Source organism: Uloborus diversus, chromosome 7 (assembly GCF_026930045.1).
Source record: "Uloborus diversus isolate 005 chromosome 7, Udiv.v.3.1, whole genome shotgun sequence".
In the NCBI taxonomy this organism is placed as follows: Eukaryota; Metazoa; Arthropoda; class Arachnida; order Araneae; family Uloboridae; genus Uloborus; species Uloborus diversus.
The window spans coordinates 72625913-72644340 of NC_072737.1; the positions used below are offsets into that span (position 1 = coordinate 72625913).

Consider the following 18428-nt stretch of genomic DNA (forward strand, 5'->3'; position numbering starts at 1 on the left):
ACATATCCATGGCTATATTTACCCATAAAAATACACATTGGATGTTTAGAGAACTCACCCTTTTTCAATATTTTACTTCCTACTTCATCGTGTTATTTTCATTTCCTGAAATAAAGCATTAAGTGAGTCACGTCATTTGATGTAGTCTAGAAATAACGTTTTCCGCTATTGAACAACGTCTGTTGAAATGCAATTACTAATTAAATGCATTCTATGAGAACATGCATTTGCGTTGTAAACATTTCCTTGCGAGAATATTTCCTCAAAATTAATAAGTTTGTTGTCTGACAGTACGAGCATAATAGGCAAGATCTTTTTTTTTCTACAAAAGTCGGTAAGCCGTAAAACTTCTTAAAAAATCAGCTTAAAGAGACAAAATGAAGTTCCGCTTTTTAAAGAAAAAAACTAATGAACATTTTTGATCAAAATTACTCTAAAAAGTGAAAATTAATTTTATTCTTTGAACACCATTGATAATACTGTTAAACATATTTTTTTATGTTGGTGCTTAAACGATAGATAAAACCATTCGTAGCCATAATTCAATACAATTATTTATCCAAACGGACCCAGGTGCTTCAATACCACTTGTAAACGTTACGCATCAATGACAACATATTTTGTGCAACGATATAAAAGTTTCTTTCCTAATTTTGGGTGTTTTTTTTTTTTTTTTTTGTTTTTTTTTGGAAAAATATGAACACATGATTTTACTTTTTGTTTTTGTGCCAACTTCAAAATTGTGTTTGAAAGTATTATCCATGTTGTTTAAAGAATAAGAACAGTTTTTAGAGCAATTCTGATCTGCAGCTTTTAAGTGTTTTTTTTTTAAATATTTTTATTATTATTAGTTTTACTATGTAAGTGCAAGTTTTATATTTTCCTTTTGCATTTTTATACTAACCTCTATTGGATGAAGCTAAGTTTTTGGTATTTTGTACTTAGTACTTGTTTTTTTACTAATGTTCTTCAATACTGTTTTTAAATTTTCTTGACTAAATTTTATTGCATGATTCAAAGGTGTGAAATTTTTTACTTAATTGCTTTGCACTTTTATTCAAAGTTTTGCCATTTGAGTTTAAGTTTTATTATTTCTTGATTAGTAGTTTTACATTCAAAGTAGTGAGAAGCATAGTATGTAAGTATTAAAGTTAAAAATTTTTAGCTGACCAATTCGAATGGTAGGAGGAGAACCAGTCCTCTGCTTTAGGTATAGGATAGTGCTAGTATCCTTGGTAGGTGCTGCTACCAGGGTGACCGTGGTAGACCGTGGCCTAAAGAGGTCTACAAGACTGACCGACGCAGCTAGTATAGAATAAAACTAGAAGCATGACAGAATTAGTTCTATGTTTTCATTTAATGTAGGGGAATGTGAGGCAAGTGTTGTTAAGAAAAATAACTTTTTTTCAAAATGAAAAATTTGGCTTGTCCTGAAAATAACGGTACAGGAAGAAAAAACAATGTATTTTATTGTTCAACTTGGATTGAAACTTCATTCTTAATTTTTGGCAGTAAATTTGTACCTCCAAAAAAATTTACACTTCATTTTTTATGGAGAAAAAGAAAATATTTTCCAAATTAAATATTATCTATTCATTTACTAAAGATATTTTTTATCAAATGAATAAGTAAATAAAAGAATGGTTGAATAAATCAAAAGAAAATGAAACAATAGACGAAAAAATAAATTAATAAATTAATGTAAGATTAAAAAATAAATGAGTGAATAAAATAATGAATGAAAGAATAACTAAGGAAATTATTAAATGAAGGAATGCAAATACTATATTTAACTAGGGTTATTTTGAGGATAAATTGAACTAAAACGACAAGTTTTTGATTTAGTTTCAATATATTTTTTCCACCCACACAATATTTTAAATATTCTTAAATCATCAACGTCAATCAATGTGTCAGAAATCAGCAATTTTTTGCGGCTATTAACTTGAATTTTTGTTTGGTACTTTTGATGCATATTTATAATTACAGTAGAAGTCTTGCACACGTTTATCCAGGTCTCCGGCTTATCCAGATCAAATTTTAAATTTAAAAAATATATTCACTGAAATGATATAATTCTAAATTATGGTAGCCGGAACGAAACTGTCAATGTACCAAATATTTGCTCTTTATTTTGATTAAATACACAACTCCTGCTTTGGACGTGCAATAAATTATAGTCATCTAATAAACAACATGGCATATTTGGAGTGTCATTCCTACACCATAGCAGCTGAACTACAAATGATTAAGTGTTTGCGAGTAACAATCCTGTGTAATTTTGTTACTACGTTTTTTGCTGTTATAAAAGACCAGCAATCCCGTACCCGGCATTGCTCGGGTAATGGAATTAGCAGGGGTTAACAGTGCTTGGTACACCTAATTTCGAAAATCCCCTATAATAATTACTTATTACCTATATTTTTTCTAATTTTGGGAGGATCCCAGGGCCCCTGGACTCCTTACATATATGCCCTTGTCCTTAACCGATCTTTAACTGTTATTAACGATCCTTTTAAAGTATTGATTATCTTTGCAAACACAGGCCATCCACATTTTATTGTTATACCTATGTTTAAGCAAGAACTTCTTTGTATACAACATTTTTTTTTCTGGTGCAAAAATTATTAAGCTGCTTGATGAACTGACTTTGGAGCAAGCTACATAAAATTGGCCGTGTGAAAAAAAGTCTTCTCTTCAATTGATCCCTGCTACTTTTAATGTCTGTCCTTGTGACTTATTAACGGTTATTGCAAAGCAAACTTTTACAGGAAACTGCACTCTTTTAAATTCAAAAGGATAGTCCGCCTGTGATGATGTTCTTAAAAACTTCGTTTCTAGTTTTGAAAAAATGAAAGCAAAAGACAGAAAGATTATTATTTGACTTGAGAAAAGCCTCGAAGAATCACGTGAAAAACAAATACAATAACAAATTTAAAATTCGCTATCGACCAAAAGTTGAGATGAAGTACTGAATAATGATTTGAATGGAGGAAAGCCTCTGAGAAAATAAGGGATTTGAATTTCAATGACAGGTTTTAATTTCACAGAAATTAAGGGGTTTTAATTAATTTCTCCTGAACTAATTGATATTTCGAAAAATCCTTTCTTAGGATTCTATATATATATATATATATATATATATATATATATATGTTATCTCAGGACATTGATTTTTATATATTAAGATATATGAATGCGTAAATAATTTGACAAAGGATTGAATAAGTAAATGAAATAAGCTGTTTCATTTTGGCTCATCTACATTGCTCTGCACGCATTTGATTAACTTGTAGTAAGCATTTGAAATACAAACAATCCTAAACAAAAAATATTGCACCGAATATTAGTAGGCCCTAATTAATATTCAAACTGTTGTTAACAAGAAATTTATCATTTAAAATAACAAAAATTATTTTTGATTTACAACAAAAAGTTACATTATGAGTAGTAATTTTTGAAAATTGCTTTTAAATCATATACTCATATTTTCAGGTAACTTTTTCATGACTGGAATAGACTATACATGGTTAAAATATTACCAGAAAGGCAGAGTAAATATTTTTCCATTTCACTTTGCCCCACTATTTCACTTTTAGTCCAGTAAAATTAGTCTAACAAAGGGTGTCACTTGGAAAATATTGAAACCCAAGGTTTTTCCTCACAGAAAGTTTTTTTACGTCTTTCTCAACGACAACTTAAAAGTCCCCGACTCATTGCTGTACGCTTTCCCCCCTTTTTGAGGGAGGGGGGAGAAGTGGGAGAAATTTTAACTTTTTGCTATCAAGGAAAGTGGGGTATAATTTGTAACGTATTTTTTTAAGCTGAGTTGAATAAGATAAGAATTAAGTTCGAAAAATACATATTTTAGCAGTTATAAATGATTTTATACAAGAAAATTGACAAAATACTTCTTTTTTTATAGATTTTTTCCACATAATTAAACTTCATTTTTCTCCTGCGGCATTTAAGAAAGAAATTCCCTGAACGTCATTTTACCCATCCTTTAAAGTCAAGTTTATAGGTTTTTTTCCCTTAGCATTATGTGTTAAAAGAGAGGTGAAAAGAGGGCCGAGTCAAGTCCAAACAAAAATTTTGGGCGAAATTCTGAAGATTGAAACATTATGTTTTAGAGAGAGTGTAAAATAGGGATCTCGATTGCATATCCTTGAGGATTTTGGACCAAGAGAGCGTTAGGAAATTACCTAGATAGTTCAGTTCCCACAATCCTTTTCGACGAAGAGTAGAAATTGTTATGTCATTTTCAACTTTAGTTACAGGAGATCCAAAAACAATAAACTTCTACGATACCCTAAAAATTGGTAAAAAAATAATAGGAAAAAAATTCGGAGGGTGGGGGGGATTTCACATACTGTCTCTCGAAGATGTGAATAACCTCCGGAGGTGCTAGAAAGTAGTTTCAACGGATACTATTTTTGATGAAGTGATGACTGCCACCCTAAGTCAAGATAAATACTCAATAAAGAAAACGATAAAATAAGATTAATTTATTTTCTCACAAAACATTTAAAAACAGTTAATGTACTTGTAAAGCAAGCCGAAGATGATGCTGATTTTCTCATTGTTGGAACAATGCTCACTACCATACAAACTATCTGTAATGTTGCAGTTAATGTGGGTCAATGTATTGATCTAGTAATTCTAACTGCTAGGACTCCTCCTAAAAAAGAGGTTTGTTTTCTCAAGCCAGGTAAGATGGAGCAGAAACTTTACTCCTCAAGCAGTCAAGAAGGAACATTGAAAAAGTCAATCTTATTCCTTGATGCCTTTTCTGGCTGCGATGGAGCAACTTCTATGTTCCAGAAAGGAAAATCAGCAGTCATGAAATTGCTTGGAAAAGTCCAGACTTGCAAGACGCTGTGCGCGATTATTTTATGAAATCAATGCTTCGCATACAGCAGAATATGGCACAAAAAGATTTCCAGCACTTTATGATGCACCAACCAATGAGACCTCATTAAATAACTGTCGGTATCTTCACTTTACTTAATCAGTTGCGAAAACTTAAGCGGTAAATTTAAATCACTGTCCCCTACTTCAAGTGTAGGGCAACAACATTCATTTCATGTTTATTAAAATATACTGACATGGCTTGGCAACGGCATGAACTATGAATAACGGGTTTGGATTATGAAAAACAATGTGCTAAATCGAGAAGAAAACAATCCAATGCCCCGATCTAGATTTAATTTAAAAAATTATTTTCTGTACATGCAGCAAAACTTGTGACAGTGCACGTGGATGTCGAAAATTGGAGCTGCATTTCTCTCAAGCATTTCAACGCTGCCAGGGACAATCATGCTTTAATGCCATTCCAATGGAATGAATCTCTGGAAAAAATAATATAAGTGGGATAAAGCTAAAAGAAGAGACGGATCTACAAGATATTGAACTTTTGTTCTATGATTAGCAACAAATGTAAAGGTACTTAGTAACGTTTTCGAATTACAAATCATTACAATGAGAAATTAATTTTGGATTGGATGTTTAGCGTGGTATTTTTATAAAGACATCATGATTCTTTCTTAATGTGGAGTTTTAATACTATTCTTATTCTCTGTTACAAAATGTATTTTGCCCATTTCCTCCTCCGAACGGCGCTGTCGCCCAGAAGCCAAACCAGGAATTTAAATTCCTTAGCTAGAACTTACTCATTTCTCTCCTTCTACTTTTTGTAAGAACATATAGTGTTGCATTTAATAATATTAAGTTTATCATTTTTTTAGTATAGCATATTGGAGTTTTGTTTTTGTGTGTTCGATTGTATTTATTAATGGATACCTACCTCGCTTATCAGAAGAACCCTCAATATATCGATATGCATTATATATAATCACAGATGAAGAATTTTTGATAAGGTAATAAAAAAAACTTTTTTCTACTCCAATTAAAATCTTTCAAAAATATAAAGATAAAAAAATTCGCCACATGCCCAGTAGGGTGGGCCGTAAAACAACTTTTCTTTTTTATTTCGATGATGGGTAGTGCGGAAAAGGTGCCATTGTTGCCGCAAAGTGCACAAAACAAAATTTGATTTTTCTGCTTAACTTCTTGATCTGTGCCGCAATTGGGTTGAAGTTTCGAAAAAATGCTGTTTTTTTTCATATTTTTAGCCAAAATTAGTAAAAAAAAAGGATATTTCTGTTTTCAATGACGAGTTGCGCGGAAAAGGTGACACGAGTGGCACTAAACTCCCATAAATTTTTTGAGGTGTGTGGTATATTTCTTTCCTTTGCCACCAATGAGTCGAAGTTTTAACAATTTTCAGTTTTTAACCGTTTTCAATAAAGTTTCTAAAATAGTAAAAATTTTGCTTTCACCATATTTTTCTACCATAATTATATAGTTTTTATCACATATGATGCATTTTTAGATGCGTGGTGTGTTATAAATTAACCACTTATTGAGTATAAGTTTTTAAATTTAAAATATGCTATTAGGAAACTTAGTGCAGCTCTCTGTTTGTATTGCGTTCAAAACCAGTGGGAGTAAAGCAGAATTCGTTCTTAATCATTGGTAAATCGTTTTAAATAAGTACATGGTTATTATCTCTTAACTAAAAACAGTCGCGTAAAACGGCACTGCTCTAAGAGCATGAAAAGAAAAACTAAAAACAACGGTTTCATTGCAGGTGTTAAAAAAAGAACGAAAGAATTAAAGAATTGCAACATTTTGTGCACATTTTTATACGGACGAACTCCCAGTCTTACGCCTGATAAATAAGACTGAGGAACTACATAACCTTTCTGGCCCAATCAAACCCAAGCTGATGGCATGCAAAAACCTACTTATGCTATTATTCTAGGTTACCTACCTCTGTCATGCATTTCTACATTGGCAAAAGAAAATGAAAATACTGAAAATTTGAGCACAGCCCAAAATCACGTAATTGGATAGTTGTGAAACTGTTTCAACTGTACTGTGTTCTCCAGAGCTTCAGAACAACCCAACCAGGTCCTATTAGACCAGCCTCTAGGCGGCTCACAGCTGCCTACAGAACTCTTTGCTTAGCTTAAGTACCTCGAAACCCAAAGATGCCTTACGATGTCTCACACTGATCGTTATATAAATTGATTTGCCCATATGATTCCCTTAGAGAAACGACCAGACTACGCAAAAGGGATTTAAAAAAGTAAATAACACGACCAACCTAAGAATTCACAAAAATGCTACCACAGCAACGGAAACTGACGAAAACCAATGTATCAAAACATTGTGATGAATAATTATTGAATAAATAGATGTCAATTAAAAGAAGAAGCAAGGATCAAGAAATTTGAGTGTTTAAGGTTTAAGGTTCCAAAATTCAAATTCTGGTTAACTGAATATTTCGATATGCTCGTAGGATTGGTTTTCAACTAATATCAGTTAACTTCGAATCATGAAATGTCTTTCGTCACAAGAAACTGAAACAAATATAGTGTTCGAAACAATTTTAGAATCTGAAGTCCTACGCTTGCTGTGTGTAGTAAATAGAAATACTACTAAATTAGCACGGAATTTGCAGATGGCTACAAAGGAAAAGATGCTTTCATGTAGCAATACTGTAACATACAATGGGGTGCAAAAATTAAGGACGAAAGTCGAAAAATTAGCATATTAGCTGAACGAAGAGGCAGAGCGGACAGAAAGACCAATCAGGAGATTAAGTAAGGTGATGTACGGTAACACATGCGCAGATATGCAGGCAGACGTAATGGGGGAGTGTCTGAGTAGTATAAAGCATGTTGTCGGAGTAAGAACAGTATTTCTGGCAAAGAGATTGCGCGCCGTATAGCAGTTAAAAATCACACCGAGTTGCTGCCTCAGCGAGAAATGGCGAATAATCAATCTGTTAGACGACATCTGGAGGCTTTTACCCGAGGTCGAATCATTGGGAAGTTGGAGGAAGGCCGCAGTGTGACAAGTGGAGCTGCAGAGTTCGGAATTGCTCACAGCATCGTTTCACGACTTTGGAGACAATTTCAAACTATAGGAACAGCTATCCGGGGGTTCAGTAGTGGTCGTCCACGAGGAACCACACCCGCAGACGACCGGTATATTGTCTTACAGGCCAGAAGAAACAGGCAGCAGACAGCGGGAGAAATCGCTAGACACACGACACAGGCGACTGGACGACCGATATCGCGTTTTACCGTGGCCAGAAGACTGCACGGTGGTGGTCTGTTTGCACGACGCCTTATACGGTGTGTACCTCTAACGCCTGCCCATCGGAGAAGGAGTTCTCTGTGGTGCCGGGAACACCGGAATTGGAGAGACAATGAATGGGGACGAGTACTCTTTACAGATGAGAGCAGATTCAGTCTGAGTAGCGATTCTCATCGCATACTCATCTGGAGAGAGCGGGGAAGCCGCAATCATCCCTCAAACATCATTGAAAGGGACAGGTATGGAGGTCGCGGTGTTCTCGTTTGGGGAGGCATCATGCTTGGTAGTCGTACAGACCTTCACATCTTCGACGCAGGTTCAGTCAACGGGACCCGTTATTGTAACGAGATTCTTCTTCCATATGTGCGGCTTTTTAGAGGTGCTATGGGTCCGCAGTTCCTTTTCATGGACGACAATGCACCATGTCATCGCACAGTAGCTGCCGAACAGCTCTTAGAGAGTGAGGATATTGAACGTATGGCTTGGCCGGCACGATCTCCGGATCTCATTCCCATCGAGCATGTATGGGATTTTCTAGGCAAACGCTTGGCAGCTCGTACCTTACCACCAGTAACGATTCGGGAGCTTCGATTGGCGCTCCAAGACGAATGGGCAACAATGCCTCAACAACTCATTGACACCCTCATTCTCAGCATGGGCAGACGCTGTGAAACCTGCCTAGCAGTCGGGGGAGATCATATCCCCTTCTAAAGACCGGATGTTTCTTGCTGGACACCCATCACAGGGATGTTTCGGCCTTCAGTCGCATTGCGCTCCATGCTACTTTTTCAATAAAGCTTCTTTTTATCCCTCTGATTTCTCTTTTAGTATGTGTTGCTTACATTACACATGTCCTTACGTATTGGGGATCTTACGGTATTAAATGTGTTGATTTGGAAAGCTTTTGTACAAAGTTATATTGAAAAAACCGTCTCGTCCTTAATTTTTGCACACCAGTGTAAGTAAAAGGGCTAAAATGCAGAAATTAAAATCGAAAAACTTCTATTACCTAAAGCAGTGTAGATAAAAACTCTCTGTTGAAAGTACAAAAAGAAATTTTCTGTACATCCATACCACCTTTAGTTCTTTGTTGAGTTGCTGTTTAACCCTAATTTTGAACGCAGCTGCACAAAAGTTTTCGAATAGCATATTTCAAATTTGAAATCTTATACGCAACAAGTAATTAATTTATGACACACCACGCATCTAAAAATGAATCACTTGTGATAAAACTAGATAATTATGGGAGAGAAATATTGCAAAAACAATTTTTTTACAATTCGAGAAAATTTATTGAAAACGTTAAAAAAACTGAAAATTGTCAAAACTTCTACTCATTTGTAGCAAAGAAAGAACTATACCACACACCTCAATTCTTTTAATAGGAGTTTAGTGCCACTAAAGGCACATTTTCCATGCAACTCATCATTGAAAATAAAAACATACTAATTTTACTTTTTTTGGCTAAAAACATGAAAAAACAGCATTATTTCGAAACTTCAACCCAATTGCTGCAGATCAAGAAATTGTGAAAAAAAAAATCAAATTTTTTATGTTCACTTTGCTTCACCAATGGCACCATTTCCGCACTACCCATCATCGAAAAACAAGAAATTGTTTTTCAGCCCACCCTTAATGCCTAGGTCTCATCTACTCCTTACTTCAGAATGGCGACAAACAATTAAGGCAACTTTATATAATCATGTGCTCAAATGATGGAATCATGCCTGTTCTACGCCTTCCCTATTCTAACACTTTAGTATCAACATTTATGCGAGTGCGTAGAAAATAATTTATAATTGAAAAAGGAAGAAAATGAAGTCTGAACTTTGTTAAAATTTACTTTTTTAACTGAAATGTACTTGGTTTTCCACTAGAATCAGTTGCATCATATTTTACACAAAACTTGTTTCTATTTAGGACGTGTCATAACAATCAAGGGAAATAAAGATCATGCTTACGAAATTATCCATTTTCATCGAAAAGTACGTAGTTTATCTATATATATAAAAATGGATGTGTGTTTGTGGGTGTGTGGGTATGTGTGTATGTTCCTTATACAAATCCACAGTTTTCGTCGGATTTCTTCCAAATTTGGCACAAAGGCAAATTGTTGCTCAGGAATTCATATAGGCGGGTTTTTGGAATTTTAAAAAGACCCAAATAGGTCTAATTTCATATTTTGAGTCGTAAAATTGTTCTTTTCTGCACGAACGAATTTTTGTATAGTTATGAATTTAGTCTAAATGAAAAGTCCGTAAAAACTGTCCTAGATGAAGTTTCTTAAAAGATTAAGTTTAATCGTTAAGTTTGTGAACCTTGGTTCAAACCAAATGAAAACGGTTATCAGCATATAACCACCAGGAGCTATTTCAAATGCAATCAACACAAAACGTATCCTGAACGATTCCCGTTAATGCCGCTTAGCGATGAGTGTTAAAGCATGTTTGGCGAGAACGCCGCAGATGTAAGAAATGATGCTGTACATCGTGTCTTAAACTGCGACCTACGAGGCCCCAGGGATCCATTGATGCTACTCATGGTTCTACTTAATTTGAACCGTTAAATTATAATTTTTAAATATTGTTTACTTATAAAATCTACAACAGTAAGGGTTGCGTGTAATTTTTTTGCGTGTTGTGATCAGTGTTTTTCCCATTAATAGCAGAGAAAGTACAAACATGAATAAGGTAATAATATTGCATTCAATATTGACGTACAATCTTCGACTGTTTCAGCATTAGAATACTTTTATTAAAACCTCACCTATTTCATTCTTACAACAGAAATTTAATTTAATGTTCTATGATCCTTATGAAACCAATTTGCAATGTATAAATTTTCTTTATACTATTCCTTGATTTACGTCGAATCTTTAAGTAATTCGGTTCAACTATAACCGATAACCTAATTCGGTTTAATAGAAGTCGCTCCAGGCTGTCAAAGAACTGAAGTAAAAGTACTAATAACGCAAATAAATTGCAAAATAATCATAGTAATGCATAAAAGCGCATTCGGAATTTGTCTTTTAAAGGGGAGGGATGTGGTCAAGGCTATCCCTACATGTATCTATATATATAAAAATGGATGTATGTTTGTGTGTGTGTATGTTCCTTCTATAAAGCCACAGTTTTCGTCGGATTTCTTCCAAATTTGTCACAAAGGTAAATTGTTAATTAAGAATTTATATAGGCGAGTTTTTGGAATTTAAAAAAGACCCAAGGTGGTCTAAATTCATATTTTGAGTCATAAAATTGCTCTTTTCTACACGAACGAATTTTTGCATAGTTATGAATTTAGTCTAAATGAAAAGCCCGTAAAAAACTGCCCTAGATGAAGTTTCTTCGAAGATTAACTACTATCGTTAAATTCAGAAACTTTGATTCAATGGTTTGCAACTTATAACCACAAGGAAATATTTTAAATGAAATCAAAACTAAAGGTATTCTCAAAGCTGGTCGTCAATGTCGATTCGCGATAAGCGTAAAGCATGTTGGCAAGAAAACCGAACGAAATCGAAGTGCTGTTGTTTAGCGTTTTTTTCCTGCAGAGCAGGAATGCATTGCGGACTCCGACAGTTCTACTTATTTTGCATGCTTTCTTTTGGTATTTCCGTTGCAGTAATGGTAGAACGAAGTTATAGATTAGTATTTCCCACATGACCAGCCCAGAAAATACCAAAATCAGCTCGGTATCAATAATACGTTCATTATTCATATACAAGCTTCAACAATTTAACGTTGGATGGTCCTCAAAACCAATATGCATATGTTCTTTATATTATTCTGATTTACGTCGGATCTTTACCTAATTCGGTTCAACTAAGTTTAATCGCTGAATGCTAACAAAGAAAAAGAGTAATACAAATTTCGCAAATAAATTGCAAAATAATTATATTTGTGCGTAGGTATTTGTAGCGTATCTGGAATTTGTTTTCCAATGGGGAGGGAGGGGATGGTTATGACGTTTATTACATGCACATAAACTAACCTACTAAGATTACCAATGCGTGCTAAAATTAAAGGTTGTGCACCTTTTTTACCCGCAAAACCACACGGAAACATAATTCGGCGGAATTCATACAGTTTGGGAAGGTTGGAGTTTTAAGTTTCGAAAAAATGCAAATAAATATTAATTTAAATTTAAACTGTTTTAAACTACAAAAAATTAGTAATATGAATGGAAAATTATCACTGTAATAGCTTAAACTCTCTTTAACAGTATAGGGATGAGGTGAAATACTTTGTATCTCATGTGTAACCATAATGGACGATTAAGTGCTGTAAATGTTTTTGAGATGTAACTATTTTCGATATAGATAGCTTTATGTTACTTGCTTAAGGTTGGTTTCACTCACAAATGAAATTCTTCTTGCTGCTGAAAGGAAGACTAAAAACAATATTTAGGAGAAAGTTTTGAATTAAATTTATGGATTAAAAAAATTTGAATCATTTAAGTTTTAAATTTTTAAACTACGTTTCGAAACGTGAAATACATTTCGTTTGCTTTCAAGCTGTGGATAAGGAGAACAGAATATGCAACAAGATTCTGTAAAATGCAAACAAAAGATTTGTCTGTTATCCAGAGTTAAGTACAAACAAGACATTTATTTTTCAAAGAATTTCACGGGCTGCAAATAATTAAAAAACAAAATCTAACGCGGATAGGGCCCAAAATGCGCACTCTTACTTCTTTCTCTATAACGCAGTTTAATTGAAGGTTTTTAAATAGTGTGTTCAATAAGTTCACGTGCACCCATTCCCATTCTCAATGTTTTACATAACTTAAAATAATGACTGTAATGTAATCAGTGGACCCACTCCCACCTCTCACAACGACTGTGTCTCTATAAATTAAAATTTTGATGTTCTCAAAAGAATACTCTGTCTAAAGCAACAAACTTAAATACGTGCTCTCTCTACCTGCACCAGTGTGCGATATCATGTATAACATTCGCGGCAAGTATTACGTTTTAGAAATTTGAACTAGAACTTAAATCTCGACAAATTTCAAATCGTTACAAGACATTAATATTACTGTCTAACTGTCACTTTTACCTACAAAAATCGAAATTTGACGTCAATATAATAAAATAAAATGTAGCTGACGTGCGCCTTTTCAGGCAAGTTACACTTATCCAATTTTATTCTATGGCATGGTACTAAATAACCTTGGAAAGAGCAAGCAGACACATTTTGTAAAGTTTCTTTATACTAAGCAAACTTTTTCTGCGAAATGTGCTTGCCTGAAAACATACAAAATAACATATCACTTCACACCTTCATTCGAAAAACACCGCCAAAAAATCCATAAAACTGAGTGTTATCGTCTATTAGCAACACTGACTGAATTCTTTATTTTCTGTACGGTGGACTATCTGTTTAGCTTTTGAACATTGAGGATGTCTTTAAATTAATCTGAAAATATTATGACTGTGTCCAAAAAGACTATTTTGTATATATTTGTGCCTGACAATAGGGATTTATTTATTTATTTATTATTATTTTTTTTTTTTTTGGTAAGCTCACGACTCTTTCTAAGGAAACATTCAATGATTTATTTCCGAATAAAATGTACGTGAGAAGTACTGTTGCATTTTTTTTTTTTTTAAAGTCTTGGGGAAAGCAAAACTAACAAAGGCAGCACAACGCTTTTGTTTCGAAGCATCACGTAAAAGGTTGTACCACAAGACGTGCAAAAGACAATCATTTGTCTTTGTATTAAGACAGTTTATGTACCGCCCGTCTGATTCAACCTCAGACAATGTAACAGTGGACACTACATTGCCCAAACAATATTCCTCATACTTTTTCGCTTTAAGTTGATGTTATTTTTTCGGCAAATGATTGATTTTCTATGTTATTTAAAGTATTTTGAAGATTTGAACCTAGAAAGCGTTGTGAATGTATTTTCTTACGCTCATTTAGATAGAATTCATTCATTTGATAATCCAAAAGATATGTTGCATTGAAAAGCACCCGGGCAACGCCGGGTAGTAAGCTTGTTCATTATATATACGGTTAAAGGGGGTGCATTTGAACATGGAATGTTTTACTTGGATATTGTGAAGCAAAGAATCTTGAAAAATTCTCTAGTAATGGCAGTACCAGTTCTACTTCTTGACCAAACTTTTAGAGCAAGGACCTTTAATCGCCCTTTGGTGGCAACTTCTTAGTTTTAGCAGATGCTGATGTAATTTTATCTCACTCTTTTCTTCACGTAAAAATATATTTTAAGCTAACTAATAAGCTAAAATTAATTATTGCAATCCATTATACGAATATTCAAGTAAATTTATGACGTTTAAATTTTTTAATTAAATTAAGAATTCTTTATGTTTGAAAATTAGTTCTATGGTAGATGACGGGAAACTTGTGAACACGAGATGTAGGGGCACATGTAAGCAGTTCCCATATCTTCTTCGTAATATAACACTAGTGCAGGGTTATTAAAAGTGTTAAAAAAAGGTATAAGTATATGTAATTAGGTGAATTCCAGCGGTAACGGAAGGACAGTTTGAACAAAAACAAATCGATTTATTTGTCTGTGAGCATATCAAAATGTATAATTTTCAAAAATTGATGCATAGACTTTTATGCACATCATAATAAGTTGCTAAAAAAGCCGAAAACCGGAATTTTTTTGCCAGTAACTCTTATTGAAAAATGAAATTTAAAAAGCGGTAACGGAAGGACATTTTTGCGACATGATTTTTACGCATTTATGTTCTCCCCAAAAGTTCAGCCAAGCTACAAAAGGGAAAATTCTATAAAAATTAGAGCACATACGGGAGTGTTCAATCATTGAAATTTCACCTCTAGTTTAAAAAAATAATTATTTTAAGCTTATAAATCATGTATTTGTTAAGGGTATAAGGGAAGGTCGAGAAGTCGAAAACAATTTAACTTGGTAAATTTCAACTTACAATCATTTATTTAGCTAATACAGCAGTCTGAAACAATGACATATAATACCTGACTCATCTATTACAATTCTGAATTCTTGAAATACTCAAAAATATAAACAGAATCCATAAAATATTTATCTTCTTTGTCAGGGAATACAAAGATCATTTCCACATTATTATGCATTCGTAAACAAGATATTTTTACTACTTCATCTTCTATATGAAGTCCCTGTCCAACATTTCCCTTCCATTCAACTAACAAAACTTGTCCAAGTGTTATGAATACTTTCGCATATTCTCATTATTTAGTGCTTTTGATTCAACTGTATCTTCTTTTTAATATTACGTAAAACTATCAGTCTGCTGACCGTCAGTCTGAAGGGAAATCTACTTCGATCTGTTGAAATGCTGACTTCACTCAATAACATAACTTGTTACAGGGTTCAAATAGTGCATATTTTATGTGTCAGGATGAGAATGGATATTATTCCATCTTTTTGAAAATTGATCTTTGATTTCACTGATCTCTTCGCAGTATGTTTAACGGTTGAACTAAGGCTCTCAACAGTCCTTTCCTGTGACTTGTGTTAACAAATCTGAAAGCAGTTTCAATATTGTATTGTTTCAATATAAATATCAAGTTTGTAAGCTATTGTTTTTGCTTAAATTGGCTTGTCATATCACTAACATGTCATACCAAAAGGATTTTCTCATGCTTAGGAACTTTTAAGTGTAGTTTTTATGATTTTATCACATACAATAGAATAAATAAAATCACAAAACATTCCTTAAAAAAATTAAATAAAAGTTTATAAACAATAGTTTGTTTTCCACTAGCATTCTAAAATTTTACCCTGTATCAGCTTATAGATGTCCTTCCGTTACCGCATTTTTTTGTCCTTCCGTTACCATTAAAAACCATGTAAATTAAATCTATATTAAAATTCTAACTGAGCCTCCTTGACAAGGATCATAATTCTGCTTTGCATAAAAAAAATGTTAGTTTCTATACCCAATAGGTTCTTGGTGAACTAACTGAGATGTAGTATTTTGGTAACGGAAGGACATCGAACTGTCACCTTCGTAATAGATCTATTTCACGGTTGAAAAAAAAGAAATTTTGAATTACTTACCCAAAAGGTTTAACTAGACATTCAAAAGATAAAATTTAACCTAAATATTACATGCTGATAACAAGTATATTGAAATTACAGTATGTAAAAAAATGAGATTTTTTGCTCTGTAAAAACACAAAAAGAAAACTTGATTTTGCCCTTGATTTTCTGAAAGTCATCATACTATTGGGAAAAAACAGGTTAAGATTCAAGAAATTCATTTATTTCTGAAGAGTGGTACATAGCAAGTGACAGAAAGTTTTTTTTAAATTCAAGTGTCATGTCCCCATTTTCCTGGAATTCACCATTATTATTTTCCTTCAATCGGCTTGTAAATTTACTCTTCCTTATTTTACAGTATTTTTATTTATTTATTTATTATTTTTTGTTACTAAACAGTTGGCCAACAGTTTAGTGTGAGAAAAAAAATACAAGGAAAAGAAAGCGACAAAATATATTCTTTAACTAAAAACTGAATAAACTTCACATAGTAAAACATTATTTGTATTGTTTAGTCTTATTAATTGTTTTCTTGTCAATCCAGTAATTGGAACATGCTACAAAACTTTTAAACTTGACAGTGAGCAGGGTTATACAAACCAGGAAAATAAGTCTCTAGTTGACAGTTACTGTACAATTTAAACTGACACAGTATGGGTTACAAACCCCTCAATCTAATTGGTATATTTTAGATTAAAGGATTTTTCGTTAAAATATGATGCTTGTCCTGTATTTTTCGATCGTGTTCATATGTGCCTCAGGCTTGTTCACATGTGCCCCCCCCCTTCTTTCTTTGGGAACATGAAAACAATTGAAGACATTTTTTTTTTTAAATCCATAAAGTAAAGAAATATTTTTTTTTTAAATCTGAGAAAATTTCAGGATACAAAGAAAAGACTGTTCAAAGATAGGAACATATCTGCTACGAAAAATTGATGATGTTTTTTGAATAAATAAGAAAAAAAAATTCTTACGTGTCCCCCGTTTCCCTACTATCTATATATTTATTTTTATTTGATATCATTGTATAGTAAGTTTTTTTTTTTTTTTTAACTTTTTTTTTAAATAGAGGGATAACTTTACGAAAATGTCAGCCTGAGCTTCAAAACTTCAAAATCTGTATATACAGCCTCCGAAGATATGGCAGGCAACATTTTTTTAAACGCTCGATTTTGTTCTTTCTCTATCCAATTTTAAGCTCAGTTTGACATAAATTTGATAATATGGGGAAGAAGCATTTCATTCACAATTTTAAGTTTGAGGTCATTCAACAGCTTAAAATTTTCTGCATAAGATGAAGTTTTGTTCGAAGTTTCTATTAACATTAGGAGAGCTTTAAGAATTGTTTTAACAAAGCCGCTATCCAAGGCTTACCTTAATCAAGCCAAACGATTTTAAATGATCAAGCTCGAGTATAAAATCAAAAATTAAAGATAAATGGAATTTATTTTCGAAACAGAAAATACCTTTTGTGTGTGTGTGTGTGTGTGTGTGTGTGTACGTGAACATGGTTATGTCTTTTAGTCCCTTTGATTGCTTTAATACTTGTTTTTTGTGTTATTTTTGCTTTAAACATTTTTAAAAACGGACTTTTTATTTTTATTGGAAAGGACTTTAAATCGAAATATTTTCAATGTAAGGAAAAAGTTGTCTGTTTTATTTCCTTAGTTTTATAGAATTAAGTTCAGTAAATTATTAAAATATTGCTATTACACCGTTCTTTATATGAGGCAGTGAGACGCAAAGGGTTGCAAGTGAACTATTTTAAATTTCAAGTTAAACCCGTTTAAAGATCAGATCCTAGGTAGGCTTTCTTTGAAATTTTTTCTAAATCATGCTGTACAGCAGCACCTACCAGGGCTACTAGTACAATCTCTTGCCTCAAGACTGGAGAGAGATTCACCTACTATTTGTACTGGCTATCTCCAAATTTTTAATTTTGCCACTTGCATCCGTTTGCTTCTCACTACCTCATACGGTGTTTAATTTTGACTGAGTCCCTTTAGCCTATGCTGATGACAAATAAAGTTCTGATTTTCTGTGCAGTACATTTATTTGTATGTTTTACAGCATAACTGTGAATTTTCTGCATTAAAGTATGTAAGGAATTTAGAAATGTCAGTCAATTACGAGCTGTTCTAATTATTGTAATTCTATATTGTAGCAATACTTTCAAATCCAAATGTCATATGCTTAAAGATTCTTTGTTGTTCCGTAATGTCAGTTCAACTTTATGA

The 18428-nt window shown here is 33.1% G+C and overlaps 1 protein-coding gene across 5 annotated transcripts in view; it reads left to right on the forward strand.

The window, feature by feature from the left end:
* Window positions 1–216: 216 nt before the first annotated feature.
* The window catches only part of LOC129225924 (3-hydroxyisobutyryl-CoA hydrolase, mitochondrial-like), a 131981-nt gene continuing 113769 nt past the window's right edge, over window positions 217–18428 (forward strand). For 2 of the 5 annotated variants that reach the window (XM_054860461.1, XM_054860464.1), the window contains exons 1-2: window positions 247–334; window positions 10090–10154. In XM_054860461.1, the coding sequence (XP_054716436.1) occupies window positions 10123–10154 (32 nt within the window). In that variant the 5' untranslated portion in view covers window positions 247–334; window positions 10090–10122. Of the gene's footprint in view, window positions 335–10089; window positions 10155–18428 lie in introns of all 5 variants that reach the window. The other 3 variants (XM_054860465.1, XM_054860463.1, XM_054860462.1) reach the window with 3 other exon arrangements.